The sequence below is a fragment of the Triticum urartu genome, chromosome 5A (genome assembly GCF_056163025.1).
Source record: "Triticum urartu cultivar PI428250 chromosome 5A, HENAU_Tu73, whole genome shotgun sequence".
In the NCBI taxonomy this organism is placed as follows: domain Eukaryota; kingdom Viridiplantae; phylum Streptophyta; class Magnoliopsida; order Poales; family Poaceae; genus Triticum; species Triticum urartu.
In genome coordinates this window covers 553,784,750-553,803,929 of record NC_141877.1, presented here as the reverse complement: position 1 = coordinate 553,803,929, position 19,180 = coordinate 553,784,750, and the positions used below count along the sequence as shown (strand labels likewise).

Below are 19,180 nucleotides of genomic sequence, written 5' to 3'. Positions count from 1 at the left end.
AGAAGAACTCCCAGCCCAACAAGTTCAAAAACAATAAGAACAAAACTCAGGGCAAAGGCAAGTTTGATACAAAGAACAAGCCATCACATTCTACCAACTTCAAGGAGAATTCTCATAAGAAGGGGAAGGGACTTTGCCATGTCTGCGGTGATCCTAATCACTGGGCTCCGAAGTGTCCTAACCGCTTTGAGGAGCGCGAACATGAGAAGAGCGGCAAGTCCGCTAATGTTGTCATCGGTGATACTGATATGAAGGAATCAGGGTACGGTATTTTTCCTACCATCCTTTCAGTATTTCAATCCCCTGATTGGTTAATTGACACCGGTGCCAATGTACATGTTTGCGCTGACGCCTCCATGTTTTCTTCTTACCAGGCAACAGGGACTTCACCCGTGCTGATGGGGAACGAGTCACATGCCATCGTTCGAGGTGTTGGTACGGTCGATCTGAAGTTTACTTCGGGGAAGACTGTGCGTCTGAAGAACGTTTATCATGTGCCGTCCATCAATAAAAATCTCGTTAGTGGTTCCCGTTTATGTCGAGATGGTTTTAAGTTGGTTTTCGAATCCAATAAAGTTGTAATTTCTAAGTGTGGACAATTTGTTGGAAAAGGCTATGAGTGCGGAGGCTTGTTCCGCCTATCTTTATCAGATATTTGCACTAAAGTTATTAATAATGTTTGCCACAATAATGAGTCTGATATTTGGCATTCACGACTATGTCATATTAACTTTGGTTGCATGACGCGGTTAGCCAATATGAATTTAATTCTGAAAATCTCTACTGTCAAAGGCTCCAAGTGCCAAGTATGTGTGCAAGCTAAGCAACCTCGCAAGTCCCATAAGACTGCAGAGGCAAGAGACTTGGCGCCACTAGAGCTATACATTCTGATCTTTGTGAGATGAATGGCGTATTGACAAAAGGTGGAAAGAGATACTTCATGATGTTGATTGATGACTCCACTAGATATTGTTATGTGTATCTTCTGAAATCAAAAGATGAGGCTTTGACTTTCTTTAAAAACTATAAAGCTGAGGCAGAGAACCAACTTGATCGAAAAATTAAACGGCTTAGGTCCGATCGTGGTGGAGAGTATTTTTCCAATGAATTTGATCTGTTTTGTGTGGAACATGGTATAATCCATGAGAGGACGCCTCCCTACTCACCCCAGTCAAATGGGGTAGCCGAAAGAAAGAACCGAACTCTAACTGATATGGTTAACACCATGTTAGACACTTCAAGTCTATCCAAGGAATGGTGGGGGAGGCGCTAATGACTGCGTGTCATGTCCTAAACTGAGTTCCCACAAAGCATAAGACCATGACTCCATTTGAGGAATGGGAAAGAAAAAGGTTGAAACTCTCTTACCTACGTACTTGGGGTTGTTTGGCGAAAGTCAATATACCAATTCCCAAGAAGCGCAAGCTTGGACCAAAAACCATGGATTGTGTTCTTCTGGGCTATGCTTTTCATAGCATCGGCTATAGATTTTTGATAATAAAATCTGAGGTATCCAACATGCATGTTGGTACGATTATGGAATCAAATGATGTAACTTTCTTTGAGGACATATTTCCTATGAAGGATATGTCGAGTTCATCAAATCAGGAGATACCTACTCTATCTAGTGAGGAATTCACTATAATTCTTGAACCCACCATTGCGATGAAACACGTTGAGAATCCTGTTGAGGGTAGCAATGGAACTCCTGTGAGGAGTAAGAGACAGAGGACTGCAAAGTCTTTTGGTGATGATTTCATTGTGTACCTCGTGGATGACACACTCAGGACTATTTCAGAAGCCTATGCATCTCCTGATGCTGACTACTGGAAGGAAGCTGTACGTAGCGAGATGGATTCCATCTTAGCTAACGGTATCTGGGAGATCACTGACCGTCCTTATGGGTGCAAACCTGTAGGATGTAAGTGGGTGTTCAAGAAGAAGCTTAGACCCGATGGTACGATTGAAAAGTACAAGGCACGGCTTGTGGCCAAGGGTTATACCCAGAAAGAAGGTGAAGACTTCTTTGATACTTACTCACCCGTGGCTAGACTGACCACAATTAGGGTGCTACTATCACTGGCTGCCTCACATGGTCTTCTCGTTCATCAAATGAACGTTAAGACGGCTTCCTCAATGGAGAGTTGAAGGGGGAAATTTACATGGATCAGCCAGATGGTTTTGTAGTACCTGGTCAGGAAGGAAAGGTGTGCAAGTTATTAAAGTCTTTATATGGCCTTAAATAAGCTCCTAAGGAGTGGCATGAGAAGTTCGAAAGAACATTAACTGCTGTCGGCTTTGTAGTAAACGATGGTGACAAGTGCGTGTACTATCGCTATGGTGGGGGCGAAGGAGTTATTCTTTGTCTGTATGTCGACGACATATTGATCTTTGGAACCAAACTTGATTTAATCAAGGAGGTTAAGGATTTCTTATCTCGCTGTTTTGAGATGAAGGATCTAGGAGTAGCTGATGTTATCTTAAACATCAAGCTGTTGAGAGATGAGAATGGTGGGATCACACTGCTTCAGTCTCATTATGTGGAAAAGGTCTTGAGTCGTTTTGGGTATAGCGACTGCATGCCTTCTCCAACTCCATATGATGCTAGTGTGTTGCTTCGAAAGAATCGACGGATTGCTAGAGATCAACTGAGGTATTCTCAGATTATTGGCTCGCTTATGTATTTGGCGAGTGCCACGAGGCCTGACATCTCTTTTGCTGTGAGCAAGCTGAGTCGGTTTGTGTTAAAACCGGGAGATGATCATTGGCATGCGCTTGAGAGAGTTATGCGCTATTTGAAAGGCACCGCGAGCTATGGGATTCACTACACCGTGTATCCAAGGGTACTGGAGGGTTATAGTGACTCAAACTGGATATCTGATGCTGATGAGATTAAGGCCACAAGTGGTTATGTTTTTACACTTGGTGGTGGCGCTGTTTTCTGGAAGTCTTGCAAGCAGACCATCTTAAGGAGGTCAACTATGGAAGCAGAACTCACAGCATTAGACACTGCCACTGTTGAAGCAGAGTGGCTTCGTGAACTCTTGATGGACTTACCTATAGTTGAAAAACCAATACCCCCTATCCTGATGAACTGTGATAATCAAACTGTGATCGTCAAGATAAACAGTTCTAAGGACAATATGAAGTCCTCAAGGCATGTGAAGAGGAGACTAAAATCTGTCAGAAAATTGAGGAACTCCGGAGTTATTACGTTGGATTATATCCAAACGTCGAAAAACTTGGCAGATCCCTTCACAAAGGGTCTATCACGTAATGTGATAGATAATGCATCGATGGAGATGGGTTTGAGACCCACCGCATGAGTTGTCCATAGTGGTAACCCACTCTATGTGATCGGAGATCCCGTGAAGTAGAAGTGGGAGACAAGCTGTTGGTCAGCTGGGAGGAGAGTATCCCTATGTTAATTATCCCACTCCGTGAAGATGCAATACTCTCCTGATCTGCATGGCAGGTTGATCCTTATCTTAATGTGTTCCAAGTGGCTTATTCGGGTAAGCAGAGATGTTGTCCTGCAGAACATCTTCTGAGGAACACACCTATATGAATTTGACTGTTAACGTCGCAGTCTGTGAGAATTGGGTGTTCTCTAATAAATTCATGAAAGGCCCTGGAGTATGACGTATACGCTCCACCCGCGGGGAAGCCTTACGGCAGCCCACTTGTATGAGCATGAGAAGAGGAGACCTACACGCCACGCCTCGTCACGACGCGCCGCGGGTTGCGGGATTGAGCCGAGCCGAGAACAGAGCTATGCACGTTGTCTATACTTTTGCTCCATGGGAAAATTAATGAGTCATTAGTTAATAATTAACGGACGCGTTAATTACTGAACCATTTCCGATTCTTTTGGATCGTGACGACTCGGACGTGGGGTTTACTCCCACGACCTACCCGGCCCGCACTATATAGTCAGGCAGACGTCTACCCTAGCCGCCGCCGCTTCGTATGGTTTCTCACCACCGTTCCAGATCATTGCGCCGCCAAGCAAGTCTTCTCCATCCCTCCTTCCGGCGTGCACCGCGAGAAGGGACAGCAGGCCTCCGGAACCCTGCCTCTCGTGATCCTGTACGGGAGAGGGGCGATCAGGTTTTTGGGGAGCGCACTCGCGCGACTGCTGGCAGCGACGACTTCGCGAACGACGACTTTTTCCCCGACCTCGGCAACCTCGTCCTCGACGACATGGGTGACAACGTCAACGCCGGCGGTGCTGCACCCGCTGCACCGTATGTGATTCTATCCTTTCTGTTCGAGATCGTGGTAGAATTCATGCTTCTAGTATGTGCCCTAGATGTGATATGTTCATCTGCTATACTAGTTCGCATAATTAATTTAATCTCTGCTGCTGTGGTCATGATTTATCTTCTGTTTATTCGGATTAAATCTCGTAGTAATTTGCTCATATTTCCAACAGGTATTGCACTGGGAAAGATAGGGTGACCTGTCCATCGTGAACTGATTACAGGAAAACCGGGACTTGATCATCAACATCATTTCTATGGTTACTTGACTGTACCACCCAAACATCGACAAGACCTAAGACAGCATCCGCATGGTCATGAGTCAGAATAATCTGCACTTGCAAAAGTACCATCTCAGTCTTGTCATCTGTATGCAGTGATCGTTAGAAACTTGACAGAAAGTGAAATGTGAAGATCTCACCGAGTCAATGAAAGGAACTTTGTGGTGAACAAACCAGCGGAGAACTTGTTCTCTAAAGGTCTTGCCGACATCAATTAGAATGTACATATGCGTGCCATCGTCATGGCAATAGTCTATCAAGAGGGACGTGTTGCATCTGAAAGCAAGCATACAAAATATGAGCAGATGAACTATGCTGTCACATTAGCAGCATCATCACAGTTCTGTTTGGCTGTCGTGGTGGCTATTCAAAACAACTACGTATATTTATTTTGTTTAACATGGAGTACTACAAAAAGGAAAAAGTTACTTTTTGAGGTATAATAGAACCAATAAGTTTTTCCCCTCAACTCTATGTAAATCTTCCAAGAGATGCCTACAACATGTGATTTTCGCTATGAATTTAAACCATGACATGTGCGATAATAGTTTGAAGATTTTTTTGGGGCAAATAAATTTTGTAATAATACTAATTGGTGTGTGGATCGCCTGCAAGTGTACTGATAGCATGGTGTCGCGCGCGCACCTGTAGTTGGGATTCCGGTCCGGCGGGAGGGAGAGGGCCTGGGAGCAGACGGTGCACGGCGGCGCGGACGGCTGGATGAGGCACCGCGCATCGGGGAGCGCGCCGGAGCAGCCAGTGCCCAAGAAGACGAGCGACGATGCCGCCGCCAAGGTGTCTCCGGTGGGATCTGTGGCCGCGGGCTCCATCGCTGGGTGGACTCCGGCTCGCTTGTAGTCTCCCTAGGGAGAGAGAGGTTTTCACTTTTGAGGTTCCTGTGGGCGCGGCCTCCCTTTGCTGCTCGTTTGGTTTGTTTATTACTGTTGGGGATGGCCCTTACTCCCAGCGGAAGTGGGATTTCCTAAGGGCATGTACAATGCATAGCCTTAAGGTGATATTTCGCATACCATGTAGTGTCGGATATGACGTAAAGTAGGTTCGGATAGGGAAGCGGGATCCTCTTCAGGAGAGGGGTGCTTGAAGAGAAAAAGTGTGGTCCAATGACAAAAGCTGAAAAAGTTGAAGTGAAAAGTAGAGATGCATGTGTACTAGAGTCTTTATTTTCTATTTCTTAATGAGACCCACTAGTAATAGCTTGCATTGGAGAAAAAAAATTAATGTAGATGCCTCAAATTACTTTTTGTCATGGGGCATATGTATCTATATGTCACCATTGTACATGTCCTAATCGCATTTTCTGCTGCGCCTGCCTTCTGACACATGCATGTTTAGCCTTCTAATTAACTTTTTGAGTTAAAAATATGAAGTGCCTCAACTTGTCATGCATGGTCATTTTGGTGACTAAAATTGCAAAATACATGAAACTAGTGCTTAGACTTGTCCGATGGTGCAAATACGGTGCCTCTTTCCATATCCAATCGTACGTCCAATCTGCGTGACGTGCCAGCATAGCGGTGACCCACCTGTAAGTGGTTGGGAGCGGGAAAGTGTTGGGTATACTCCACGCATGACGATTCTTTTTGCAAAGATCCCCTTATATTTTATTTAATCATATATGAAAGACATGAAATACGGTGTATGCTAGCGAGAAATAACATGGAAAAAATCATCACCAAGGGGTTTAAAACCTCCTGGTCAACTACGGCTGATCTGTCCACTTGGCCAAAATATGTATTGCGTTCACCTCTTAGCTAGAAAGCTATGTAGATGCACGTATCGCAGTTTAATTTTCCTAATGCATTATCTATCAGTTTCATTTTTATTTTTATCCAAGTTCTTGTTTAGTTTCATGAGACGTAAATTTTCCCATATAAAAAATTCAATATGCAATTGTTTTTTATTTTAAATACTTTTTGTTTTTTGTTATTGCGTACTTTGAGAAGGTAGACATTAACTTTTTCAAAAATTTATGGGGATTGAAATAGTTCTGCCTATATTAGAAATTATTGTGTAAATTTATGTATGTTCATTCTGGACCACAAGCACACACTATTGTTGTTTATCTTCATTGTATTTCTAAAATACCTAATTATTAACACTTTGACAACGTTGTATTCTGTAAACTATTCAGCATGCATTAAAAAGTATTTTGGTGAGCTTTTTAATACAATTATTCAAAAATGTAATAGAATAATTTTAATACACGTTGAAATCTTTTTAAATACAAATTGCCAATTTTGTAATGCGAGACAAACATTTTTTAAATGCACATTTTAATTTTTTTAATACATGCTAAACATTTTTCAAATGCACTAACACCTTAAGTTTATGGCAGTGGTATTTTTTCTTACATTTTTTTCTTGAACGGAAAAAAATAGTGTGAAAAATAAAAATAAAGAACTTGAAAAAATGAAATAAAGTTTGTGCGGGTCCATAGAAGTGCCATATATAAATAAGAATCGCTTGAAGAGGTAGATAGCAACCAAAGAGGATTTTTAGAGCATGGTGGCCACTGAGCACATTTTTTAAAGGCTAAAATCTGTCACTTAAAAGTTTCAAAAAGAGTTGATTGTTTTCACACAAAAATGTATGCATGTGCTCTAAGTGACTTTCAAATTTCATTTGAAATTAGGTTATATTATATCCTGTAAAAAAAGACAACATCAAGGCAATTTTTGCATGTATTTGTCTTTTTTATCTCTCACATACAAGCACATATATTAAAGAAAATTCACAAGGATATATTACACTTCTATGTGTGCATGTACAAAAACTTCAGAATTTTTTTAGCTGTAAAAATTCCGTTTCTTTGAACTTAAAAAAAAAAACAGGACACAGCCCGTGCTCCAAAGTTACTTTATGCATAGCGATGCAATATATAGAGTTTGACCTTGATATTTATTGAGCTATGTATGGCAGTATGGCACGGTGGACAACCTTTGCGTACAATGCAATGTGTGACAACGAGGGTTCGATCCTCATATCACTTTTTTTTTCTAATTTCTAATTCATGAGATTTGCCTGCATGACTAAATAAAATATGAGGGGGTCTTGTAAAAAAATCCTCACGCTCGGGCCAACCAGCGCCTTCCAACTCTCAGCCACTGCCACGCTGGCACGCCACGCGGGCTGCACGTACGTCCGGATACGGATGGAGGCACCATATTTGCATGTGGGACAAGTTCGAACACCAGTTTTATGTATTTTACAACTTTAGGCACTAAATTGACCGTGCAAGACAAGTCGAGGCATCTCCAACGTATTTAACTCTAACTTTTTGTATGAGTATGAATCCTTCTAACTTTGTGCTATTTTGCTTCCATGGGATATGATTCGCCCCGCACATATCCAGCTGCAAATGAGCACTTGGGCACCTCTACAAGTAGCAACACTCAGCGATGAAATGACAGAGTCGCAGTGACGTCAGGCTACGAACTACATAATGCACCCTGCTACATGCTTCTGAAAGGTGTTCTGCACATCTCATCAACCCTGAGCTGGTTCTGAACCTTTGTTAGATACCTCAGAGTCTGATGGAACTAGCATATTTTTTCCTGATGCCCTCCATGCCCAGAACCCATTGTCATTTGCTTGACAACAAGCCCATAAGTGTCCGTCACAAACATGAACTTAACCACTCCTGCTTTTTAACTCATCATCTCTCATTTTTGTAGCATTCTTCGATCGACAATGCCTATATGTTGAATTAAGATAGTGGTGTAAAGCGTGGACTTCAGACCGGATAAGAAGAATATGCAACTTCTTTTTTCGAAAAGGGAAAAGAATATGCGACTTAGGCAGGCGGGAGCGAAAGAGATGTATATATGAGCTAGGCTGATGGAGTTAGTATGGGTTGCGGAGGTGGGTGGAGTCGATGAGCTTCTCAACACCCCCATGTTCCAAGACTGAGACCATGTGTAAGAAAATGCTACTGTAATTGATAACATGAGCAGTAGACACATGCAACAAACATGCAGAGGCATGTTGCATAGCATGACCTGGTACCTATGCACAAGAAGGAAAAGCGCGTAAATAAACCAAACCATGTTCAAGCCATATCCATAAGCACCAAGGTAAAGAGGTCCGTATTTCAACTCTGAATTCTCACGGATGTCCAAGAAACAACCCTGAACTTCAAAACCATCTACTTTACAATCCTTGTGAATTTTAGAGAAAAATATTGAGTTACTTCATAGCAGGATGCAATGGTAAAACCAATTCTTCTCCATATACAACTACACATATGGCCTAAGGATCTGGGCAACGATAATTAGAGAGATTATAGTATCAGAAGTGAATCATAAACATGCAAATTGCCGAGTTTTTTTTTTGAGTAATAACTGGGACTTCATTCACACGATAAGAAGTCATTACAAAGCACCCTCTCCAACATCTCAGGAGTGGAAGCTTTCCTCGACTTCAAATTTACATTAACACACTCAGCTTTGGAAAGCATCTACAATCCTGCAGCAATACAAATACAACATTGAAACGGGTGCCAGATTGTAATGTTCTCCACACTGTCCGGTCCAGCAACCTTGGCCAGGTTCCGCTCAAGTGCTAGGTTTACAGCTTCAAGCACCGCAAGAAGTTCCATCAGGATCAGATCATAGCATGTTAAAATTAGCCAATAAAAAATGTTACTACCCCAATGCCTGCACAAAGTAGTTTGTTGTACAATGCTCTCTACATTGCGCCCCATCGTCGTCTCCGATTCAAGCCCTCCCTGCCACACTACCAGCAATGATATGCAGTGCAACCATATTACGATTGGGAAAGGTGTGACAGCTCCCAGGTGCAGGGACACCCTCATGAACAGTAACTTCAAAACAATACGAAAGAAAAATCGAAAAAATCTGAAATTTTGGGGGATCAAATATGATCAAAAATTTGATGTTCTTGCAAATTTTCAGCCAGAAATAACACTCGAGGAGCCCTCACCGACAAAAACAAAATTACTGCTCAAAAGTACACATAACTTTGAACACTGATTTTGTTTTTTTTTGGCGAGGGCTCCACAAATGTTTTTTGATGCTAAAACTTTGCATGGACGTTAAATGTTTGATCAAACTTCATCCCTCAAAGTTTCAGATTTTTTCGACTTTTTTTTATATCATTTTGAATTTACTGTTCATGAGGGTGCCCCTGCACCCGGGAGCTGAAAGTCCAGTCTCATTACGATTTTGAATTCTTTCTTTTTGAATTTTCCAAATGGTAGCAACATTTTTCAGTGGCTGGCGGTAACTCCGGTAACCTGTAGGTTACTGGAAATTTGGGCTGGTAAAACAAAAACCAGGCCATGACTCAACCCCCACATATTCAGCTGGAAATGAGCACTTGAGCACCTCTAGAATTAGCAATGCTGACCGGTGGATAGGACGTAGTTTCAGTGAAGTCAGGCTACGAACTACATAATGCACCCTGCTACATGAGTTGGTACGGGTGGAAGAGGTGGGTAGAGTCGATGAGCTCCTTAATACCCCCATGTTCCAACTCTGAGAACATGTGCACATAAATATTTATTGATAACATGAGTGTATATAACAGGCAGAGGCATGTTGTGTAGCATGACCTGGTAAAAGTGTGTCAAAAAGCAAAACCAATCAACTCATTCTCAAACCATATTCATAAGCACCAAGATAAGTTATCTAAATGTAATTCTTAAAGAAAAAAAATCACGCAATGTTGCATTTGGAAGGTACTCCCCATAAGGCCATAAAGAAAGCAATTATGGGCTCAGAGTGAGTTATATATATCCACGATAATGCGCAAGGAAAAACCCGTGCCATGAAACGAGATCAACAGGTCCTAGGGGGGACTGGTGGAACCAAGCTTCGATTTTCTAAAAAAATATTTAAAAAATTGCCGAGGCCAAAGCGAGTGAACTGGAGAAAGAAATCAGACTCATCATGGAGATTGCCCATGAGTCGAGATGCCTCTTCGGTACAGATTATGTGAATTTTCTATTTCAACATATCTGAAACCTTGTCACCGATTAGCAGAAGTATCTAATTTGTGCCCCCATGTTAATTTGAAGACCTATCTACTTGTACTCTTTGGTGAGTATATAATTTATGCAGTTACGCTCTATCCTCTATGTTATATTATTATAACTAAGAGATCTATCTCATTTTGCTTCTGTGTCCATGAATTTTGAAGGATTTCAATCCATTTGGATAATATTAATTTGTTACAATAACTTGTGAATTTTGTAGGAAAATTGAAATTTGCATAATAGGATGCAATGGTAAAACCAAGTCTTCACCATAGGCAAGTGCACATATGGCCTAAGGATCTGGGCAATGACAATTAGAGAGTTTATAGTATCAAAAGTGAATCGTAAACATGCAAATGAACGTTTTTATTTTGAGTAATAGCTTGGACTTCATTCGCATGATGAGAAGTCAGTACGAAGCACCCTCTCTAACATCTCATGATGACTTTAAATTTACATTAACACACTCAGCTTTGGGAAGCATTTACAGTCCTGAAGCACCATACAACATTAAAAGTTTACATGATCTTTAAGAAAAGGCTATTCTCGTACATTCACGATCAACTAATTCTAATCCCTATTCTCACAATGCGTCAAACAAGAGATCAGAACAACCTAATCTCTTTGATTGAAGGGGTAATTTCTAACCCCCATCTTTAATCTGCATCGAAATCAGTAAACTTATCTAAGGGGGGTGCTCCAAAGCAAAACTCGTATGTACTTGGTATATAAAACCTTCCTATTTTCCTAGCTGTGGAACTGTATCCTGCAATATTTTCACGTGGAGAGCATATATGCGCTCATACCAACATATGTTAGTCTTATTTACAGCATCAATCACCATTACAAAAAGAAAACTATTCCTGCCATAGAAATTCAATGGCAAAAAAATTACTACCAAATGTAGGCCTTAATAAGCAAAATAAATGTCGGTTTAAATCGGATCATCTAGTTTATCTGATGGTGACCTTAGAAACTCTCACTTGGGATCAAAACTGCAAGCTAGCTCCAAATAGCTAGACCTTTCATGAATCTGAATGTGTTCTCTGATACCTGCCAGTCTTGTGGAGCTGCAGCTTCAGAGAATGCATCTTGCGAGCCACGGCTCCCCATATCATCTGAACAGCATCATCGGGCTTCGAAGGGTACTGGTACTCAAAGTGATGAGCCACCTCCTTCAGCCTTCTCCACATGGTAGTCCACTGGTCCCTGGTCACGCCTCGGAGAATGCGCAGCAGGGAGCCCTGCCTCACAGCATCCGACGCACGGACGAACACGCAGAACTCCGAGTAGTCGAGGACGTCCTCGAAAGGGAGCTCGATCTCGTCGCTGATTATGACGGGGACGCAGTGGCTGACGATGGCGTCGAAGAGGCGGTTCGAGGAGGGCGTGTCGCCGGCGATGTTCAGGCAGAACTTGGACGATGCCATGCCTTTGGTGGCGCGCCTGATCCCGTTCTGCCGGACGCTCCCGTAGGTGAAGTGCACGTCTTTCTCGTCCTTGAGAAGCTGGTACAGCTTCTGACGAACCTTTCCACCCTGAAACCATGTACCAAAGAAGTTCCCAATTGTTAAACCTTGACAGGGCACAGAGAAGAGAACGTTCTGCCACTTACATCTTTCCTGTGAATGGCTCCTTGGAAGTAAGCCAGGACTGGCCGCTGTTCGAACGCCGGCGATTCGTCGTCCCCGAGAGACCGGACCACGTGCATGTAAGGAGCAATGACGTCCTTCTTCAGGTTTGCGACGTCCGGCGGGTACCTCCCGAAGTCGGAGAGCACGTACATGGCGGCGCTGAGCTTCCTCCTGGCCTGCATCATGCTGTTGGGATGGTGAGGGACGACGAGGTGGTCCTTGCCGCCCCACCTCCTCCACTCCTCCTGCCTCATCAGGTACCTCACCAGCTCGGCCTGCAGGATCCTGTTCCTGCTCACCATATCCCTCCCCCGGAGCTTCGAGTGCCGGTTGTAGCTCAACGACGCGAAGAAGGGCACGAAGAAGACGTCCGCGAGGCTGGCGTTTGTCACCCTGACGGCGACGCAAGGCCTGCTCGTGCCGCCGCCGCCGCCGTCCGGACTGTGGGGCAGGGTGGAGGACAGTATGTCAAGCGTGAGCCAGTACGCGACGCTGTGCTGTAGGTTCAGCCCGCCGGGGTAGTGTGGCACGGCGCCCGGGTCACGGACGTCTGGCCACGCCGCCTCCCCCTCCTTCCCGTCCCACCCCAGCATGCCGAAGTGGAACTCCGGCGGCAGGTCGTACAAGTACACCCTGAGCTGCGCGCTCTCCGCGTCGCATGATCCCTCGCTCCCTTCTTCTTCGCCTCCTCCTTCTGCCAACGGCGTCTCTCGAACAACCGGACCGCCCATCCTGACGGCGCCCGCCATCAAGTCACTACTGGATGGCACAGCCACCGGGATCGACGCAGGATGGTCGCCGCCAGTACTGTGTCTGTCTCTGTCATCATCACCGCCGGCGAGCAATGGCGTCTTGTCGGCATCGGCTATCAGGATGGCGTTGTTGATCCGGGAGTTGACGAGAGCCCAGCAGGAGAAAGCCAGGAGGGAGAGGGCCAGGAAGGTCACGAAGCGGATCACCCTCCTGTGCTCCGGCGGCGGCGATGGCTGCATCTTTCTCTCCACTACCATCCAAGTAACAGCACGCAGGGTCGGAGAAGAGATTTGCCGCCAGAATCCGGTTAAATTCGCCGCCGGCGAACTGCAACCTCAAGAACCATCATACAGATGAGCCAGAGACTCGATCTCGTCGCGGGTCCAGAGAATCAATCGATCTTCTTATCAAAGGGAACAGACATGTGCTGCCATGAATGATTGAACCAGAGAGAACAACCGGAGGGGGCTGGTCGTTTGGATTGCGCAAAGGAACAACAGATTACCTCGCGTGATTTTGCCCTGGGGCGATTGGATCGCGCAAAGGAACACAAATCAGCTTATCTGTATTGTCTCGGGATCGTTTATTCCAGCCAATTGCCATCTATCGTTCCTGCATGCATGCTGATCTGTTTCTTTTGGTTGGAGATTTCAGCTGGACGCGGCAGAAAAACCGGCCAACTGTTTGTTGATGGTCAAAGATAGGAGAAGCCAACGTGTGCACCGCACTAAGAGCATCTCCATCAGTTCCCCGAAAAATCTCTCCCAGTAGGTGGTTATTGGTGTTCTTCTAACAAATTCTTTGGCGTTCAGGTGGATTGCTTTTGTAGCTTCTCAATAATTACATCCTGAGGATGGGGCATGGACCCGTTGGCTGGGCAGCTGAGGTATTGCTCAATACCCAACGTGGCCATGTGGGCTCCACTTGATGAGATATTGCTCTCTCCCGACCATGCCATTTTTTTTTCTGACAATGGTGCAATGGTTGCCGACAGCGATGGTGGCGATTTTCGATTGCAACAACGCGGTGGGCAGCGGTGGCAATCGCGGAGATGGCGGTGGCTCGGTGATGTGGCATGGCCCCCTTGTACAGGGGTTATCGGGAAGGAGAGAGGCCCTCTATTAAAGGGGGAGTTGGGGTGATTTTTCGGGGATCACCAAAAATATTAGGGAACGGGCAGCTACCAAAGCATCTTTTTTTGGCCCAACTTCTCCAATACCAGAAAATTATTGGGGAAAGGGAAGCTGCCGGTGATGCTCTAAGACGGACTTGGATTTCACATGTCTTCTTGAAAAACGACGCCACAATAGTTCAATGGAGTACTGCTTCATCCTACCTAGATGAGGACTAGCTGACTATTTCGCTCGTATTTATTCCCAAAAATTACCAAAAAAGGAGGCAATCATTGAAAACTTGCATGAGAGATGCAGCATCCTTTTTTAAGAAGTGCAATATACTAAAACGGTGACAATCTTTGTCGACCAGACACATCACTAACTCAAGAACGCCCCTACTAACTTTTTTGCTACCATACTTGGACCGGGTCATGGCTGCACTAGCTATTGACGTTTTTTTTGTTCTAGAGGGGGTTAAACTTCGGGGAGTCCCATTATCCTCTCAGTCTCCCTGATGATGTCGTGGTGGCAGACCTATTATATCAAGTGGGGCTAATAAAGATTTGAATGAGATGTTCGTTGTGAAATCCTCATAATATGTTTACTGCTTTTAAGTGTGTCTATTTTTATTTGTGCATGTATTTCGGTTTCCCCAGAGTTTTGGTGGCTGATGGATGGGTCTTCAACTCGTCAATTATTATTGCCTCTGTAGTTGGAGGCTTGGAGCTTGCTCCCTTCGTTTTTCCTCAAAGAAATATTTTTAAACATTGGGATTCCAGAACCCTGGCCTTACTTTCGAAAGCAACCACCATTCACATTACATGAAAAATTCTTAAAAAATTCCTATAAATTTCTCTCCACATATGAAACCCCGTTCCACGAAAATGTCCCATGCTCTAGTTCAATTATTGTAAGTGGACATTAATTTCATGTATAATGGTCATCAATTCTAAACCACACTTTGATGCCCTCCATAAATCTTGGAAAATATTATATAGCCTCCTAGGGTTGTATATGCAAAATGATTGAGGCTCGTAGTACACCTTTCTACCAAATCATCCAGACCCTAGTTTTGAGTCTTGATGGCACTTGTTTTTTCAGAACGAAGATGCAAGTTGCGCCTGACTTTAAATCAATAAAGCCCACTTAACATGCAGCATTCCGATTAGTTTAAACACATCACCATGAAACTTAAAAGTTGTAGATAAAGGATATGGCAAAAGGGCATATCCAAAACAAGGTCATGATCGAGTCCGTCTCTGAGTTGGAAGATTCATTTTGATGGCACTTGTGAAGTAACCCCTAGATCCACTTGGTCATTTGACCTGAAACTTGGCCACCTTTGTTGATCTCTGATGGCATGATTTGCCAGCGAAGTCTTGGGTCCATTTGACCAACAAAAGAAATTGAACCAGCCATGGAACACTTTGCTCCTATGTTAGTTTCTTGTGCTTTTGCTTTGGTGTAGGATCAACATAATTAACCAGTGGGAGGTGAACGGGAGATTTTAAAAAATCGGTTCAAGTGTACCACAGGCCTTTATTAGGCCAGAAGACAGAGCGGGCCAGAATTGGGTGCATAAACTCCATGAGTTTCTAATGGACCGGAAGTCCAAAGGGTCATAATGACGCCGAATGTCCCATGGGCCGGTGACGAGCCAAATTGGCACTTATCCTTATGGGTTGGGCGATATCGGGCTGTAAATGGGCTATAGGTACGCCCATTAGTGGGCTGACCCGCTAACTTTTGCCTAAATCTTGTGGGCCTTTGGCTGACACAATCTTTTTAACTAAACAAGCCTCTATTGGGTCCGTGCCACGTGTCAAAATTATATAGGAGCATATTATTTGTTGAATGGGTGACATCTTTAATAGGTAGAGCTGATTTTTGGCTTCGTTGGCGAATGAGAAGCCGACACATGAAATTGTTTCACTGGTTGAAGCTGTTAATGGTATCAAATCCAAAACCTGCACCCGATAGATTAACGGCGACCTGTTACAGTGGCTGCCACATGTTGGTTACTCTTGACGAAAAACTCTTCTACGACGCACCATTTATCATCATGGCAATGGACACTTCTGTGATGAAAAGTGATTATTGTCATAAACTCATCAAATATGTACATGGATGACAGAAAACGTGATCTATTATGACAAACATGTATCATCAATGACGTGTCTCTTTTTTATAGTGCAAGACGATGCCTTCAAGAATGGCGCGACACTGGAGTGCCGCCACCGCCTGACCCCGAAGATCAACTTTTCACCCCAAGCAGCACAAAAGGAGGTGGGAGCAACCGCAACAGAGCCTTCCAGATGGTAACGACGCCCGCATATGCCAGCGTCGTCGGCCCAGTAGACCAGGGTACTCCGAGAAGCAAGGGCACCCACGACACCATCGCCTAGCTATACGCAGACCACCAACACCATGTCACCGTGTGGCCATGGCTGCCACGCACCTGAGACATGCGCTCCACCCACGAGCACCGCACCTCCCGCACCAAGGCTGCGGACCAACATCCAGAAAAACCCCGTGAACATCCAAACACCCCAGCTTTGGACTGACCGACAACCCCCCGCCGACGGAGCCGCCAATAGTCACTCTGCCCCGAACGTCGCCAGACCTTCTCCAGTTCACACTCGGCTAAGGAAAGGGTAAGGAGGAGGAGCGAATGCATCCACGGCCGGCACACCCCTGCGCCGGCGACAGGTAACCCGACCACTTCGAAGCCTCCCATCCCTCTTACCAACCTCCCCACCAAGCACACCCTATGTCGCCTCACAACGCTAGCCAGCACAAATCTCTACGAGGCCACCAACAACCGCTGAACCGCCCGCCCACTTATGAGGGAAACCAAATCGACCGCAACAATAGCCAAGAGATCTCACTGGAGATGCCTCCTCGACTAGTTGTCGTCTAGGCGTCGGACCAGGAAGGTCCCGACATGGTCTTGGCCAGCAAACCCCCTAGCCTCACCGCCACAGCGTGCCACTCACACTAGACATGCGTCGAGGCACGAGCGGCCGCCCGCAGCCAAAGTCGCCCACGACCCGCACCGCGAAATGGGGCAGATCTGGGCCAACCACTGCTGCAGGCGCCTAGCCATGTGTGTACCGCTACCACGACATTTGTCACGCCATCGCCACTCCACTGTCATGACCAGCTCTGGGAGGCGCGGGCTAGCACCACGTCCACGGCCCAGATGCCTTAGCCCGCGTAGAGATGTTCGGGCGAGGAGACGAAGGTTCACTGCCGCCAACGACCTGACTTTACCTGGGCGTGCCCCTGGCGACGGCGAGGGAGAGGGGGAGGTGCGGGGACCGGCAACGGGAACTAGGTTTCATTAGCATATATCCCGAAAGTTCCAGATAGTGTGGCATCGGACATAACAGGTAGGAGTAGATCTGAATGGGTCACATACTCACACATAAGCCATCCGATTCTTCACGGAAGGGGCACGAGCTGGTATTGATTTACACACTCTTTTCTTCTCCATTGTTAACACCCAAAGGCATGAGAAGCTTCTCCTCCTCTCTTTTTTGTGGGGAGAAGCTTCTCCGCTTGTGTCCTAAAGCCGGATTACTTTAAATGAAAAGAAGGATGAGCCCTCCATCCCCGATCCGCCAATTTGTATTTGATTTAACAAGGGCAATAACGAATCTCAGGCAATAATAATCAGTAATGCTATCTACTGACGTTTCCTGGGAAGGGGATGGCAAACGAACGAATTTTGCTCAAAGTGTTAGTTGCGGCGCGATATCAAACAATGACAGGTTCTCCTCGTTTTTTGCCTCAAAATTTCCTTCGCAGAAACTGACATGCTTCTATGAAGAAAATGCCATGCGTCTCTCAAGCAACCGCCAGCATAAACTTTTGCAAATGCCACCCCTTAGAGCGAACATTCGCCAGCTATTGGAGTCCATAATAATTCACAGCTCCAACAAATTAAAGTTAAAACAGCCCCACGTCTAAATATGTACGGTCGCATCAGACACCATGCATCGCGATCTAATTAAGAGTGCAAAGAGCAAAATCATGCCTACGTGCACATACACGAAGCAGTCATGTTCAGTGTAGTAATTAAAGCATCAGCATGCATGCATGGCCAAACGGCAGCAACGATGGCCGGTGCACCTGTGCGCGCTACGTCCACATGCAGGCGACGCAGCCGCAGAGGGAGGCGAGGACGCGCCGCACCGAGCCGGCCAACGCCGCGGCGCAGCGGCGGACGGGGTCGACGTCCACGTCGCACTCGCACTCGGGGCACGGCCGGAGCAGGATGCGGCACCGGCGGCGCCAGGCCCTGCTGAGGCAGCCCCTTTCGCGCGGCGTGACGACGATGGCGGACTGGAGGTAGGCGGACGCGGCGTGCTTGAGCAGCTGGTTGCGGATGGGGATGTTGGAGGTGTCGAAGTCGTGGAGGTCGGAGGAGCTGCCGCCGCCGCCGCCGTTGCCCAGCTCCGAGAGCACGTCCCGGAGGCTCGTGTACTCGGAGCTACCGCTGCTGCCCCAGCTCGACGGCCTCGACCGGGCGGACCGGGGCGGCGGCGACGACGGTGCCTCCGGCGCCTGGGCGTCAGTGTCCATCGCCGGCAGCAAGGTCCATGCGATTCGTTAGCCTTCAGAGCACTTAGATCTGATTCTTGGAAGATTCTTTTGAAGAGCAACGCCAATTGTTAACCTCGGAATCTCAATCCCGGCGATTGTTTCAGAACCTCATGCCCTTATAATTTGATTTGATAAATATAAAGGGATAAGGAGGAAAGGAAAACGAGGTTAAAGCACTTGGATTGATTAGCGTGCTTCTATTTTCTGACGGCAATGCCTAAATGTAGGAGGACCTGGCCAAAGCTGGCAAATGAAAGGAAACAGACAATAATAGCAACGCTACTGCATGATCAGCGTGACAGGGAAAACATACTACTGTTTTTTGATGCCATAGGAATAATAACTGAAAACCAATGGACACTCGCATATATGACAAGAATATCAGTGCTGCCTGAGCACTCTCTGAGCTGAATTTGAGTGCCCCGGTAGACAGTAGTGGGCAACGTCGCTACTCACACTACGGGAAAGAACGAAACAGAACACCAAGATCACGTCAAAAAAAAAAAACAGA

At 45.7% G+C, this 19,180-nt stretch overlaps 3 protein-coding genes across 3 annotated transcripts; all 3 read right to left on the bottom strand.

Annotated features, from left to right (window-relative positions):
* Positions 1-4,427: 4,427 nt before the first annotated feature.
* On the bottom strand, positions 4,428-5,436 carry LOC125507336 (putative hydrolase C777.06c). Its single transcript, XM_048671950.2, has 3 exons — positions 5,189-5,436; positions 4,684-4,819; positions 4,428-4,594 (listed from the first exon to the last, which is right to left on the bottom strand). Exons 1-3 carry the CDS (start codon positions 5,371-5,373, stop codon positions 4,481-4,483), a joined length of 435 nt encoding a protein of 144 aa, XP_048527907.2. The 5' UTR covers positions 5,374-5,436; the 3' UTR covers positions 4,428-4,480.
* A 5,897-nt stretch (positions 5,437-11,333) lies between these two features.
* Positions 11,334-17,661, bottom strand: LOC125556646 (putative arabinosyltransferase ARAD1). Its single transcript, XM_048719334.2, has 2 exons — positions 12,175-17,661; positions 11,334-12,097 (listed from the first exon to the last, which is right to left on the bottom strand). The coding sequence occupies exons 1-2, from the start codon at positions 13,201-13,203 to the stop codon at positions 11,585-11,587; spliced, it is 1,542 nt and encodes a 513-aa protein (XP_048575291.1). The 5' UTR covers positions 13,204-17,661; the 3' UTR covers positions 11,334-11,584.
* A 433-nt stretch (positions 17,662-18,094) lies between these two features.
* On the bottom strand, positions 18,095-19,062 carry LOC125510518 (uncharacterized). Its single transcript, XM_048675731.2, has one exon. The coding sequence runs from the start codon at positions 18,646-18,648 to the stop codon at positions 18,205-18,207; it is 444 nt and encodes a 147-aa protein (XP_048531688.1). The 5' UTR covers positions 18,649-19,062; the 3' UTR covers positions 18,095-18,204.
* Positions 19,063-19,180: the final 118 nt, after the last annotated feature.

What these genes read in the sequence shown, in the direction of transcription:
- LOC125510518 (XM_048675731.2), bottom strand. Translation starts at nt 18,648, where the DNA reads ATGGACACTGACGCCCAGGCGCCGGAGGCACCGTCGTCGCCGCCGCCC.
- LOC125507336 (XM_048671950.2), bottom strand. Translation starts at nt 5,373, where the DNA reads ATGGAGCCCGCGGCCACAGATCCCACCGGAGACACCTTGGCGGCGGCA. An exon ending in GACCGGAATCCCAACTACAG is followed by an intron (nt 4,820 to 5,188) that starts GTGCGCGCGCGA and finishes GCTTGCTTTCAG; the next exon opens with ATGCAACACGTCCCTCTTGA. An exon ending in AAGTTCCTTTCATTGACTCG is followed by an intron (nt 4,595 to 4,683) that starts GTGAGATCTTCA and finishes TTGCAAGTGCAG; the next exon opens with ATTATTCTGACTCATGACCA.
- LOC125556646 (XM_048719334.2), bottom strand. Translation starts at nt 13,203, where the DNA reads ATGGTAGTGGAGAGAAAGATGCAGCCATCGCCGCCGCCGGAGCACAGG. An exon ending in GAGCCATTCACAGGAAAGAT is followed by an intron (nt 12,098 to 12,174) that starts GTAAGTGGCAGA and finishes ACATGGTTTCAG; the next exon opens with GGTGGAAAGGTTCGTCAGAA.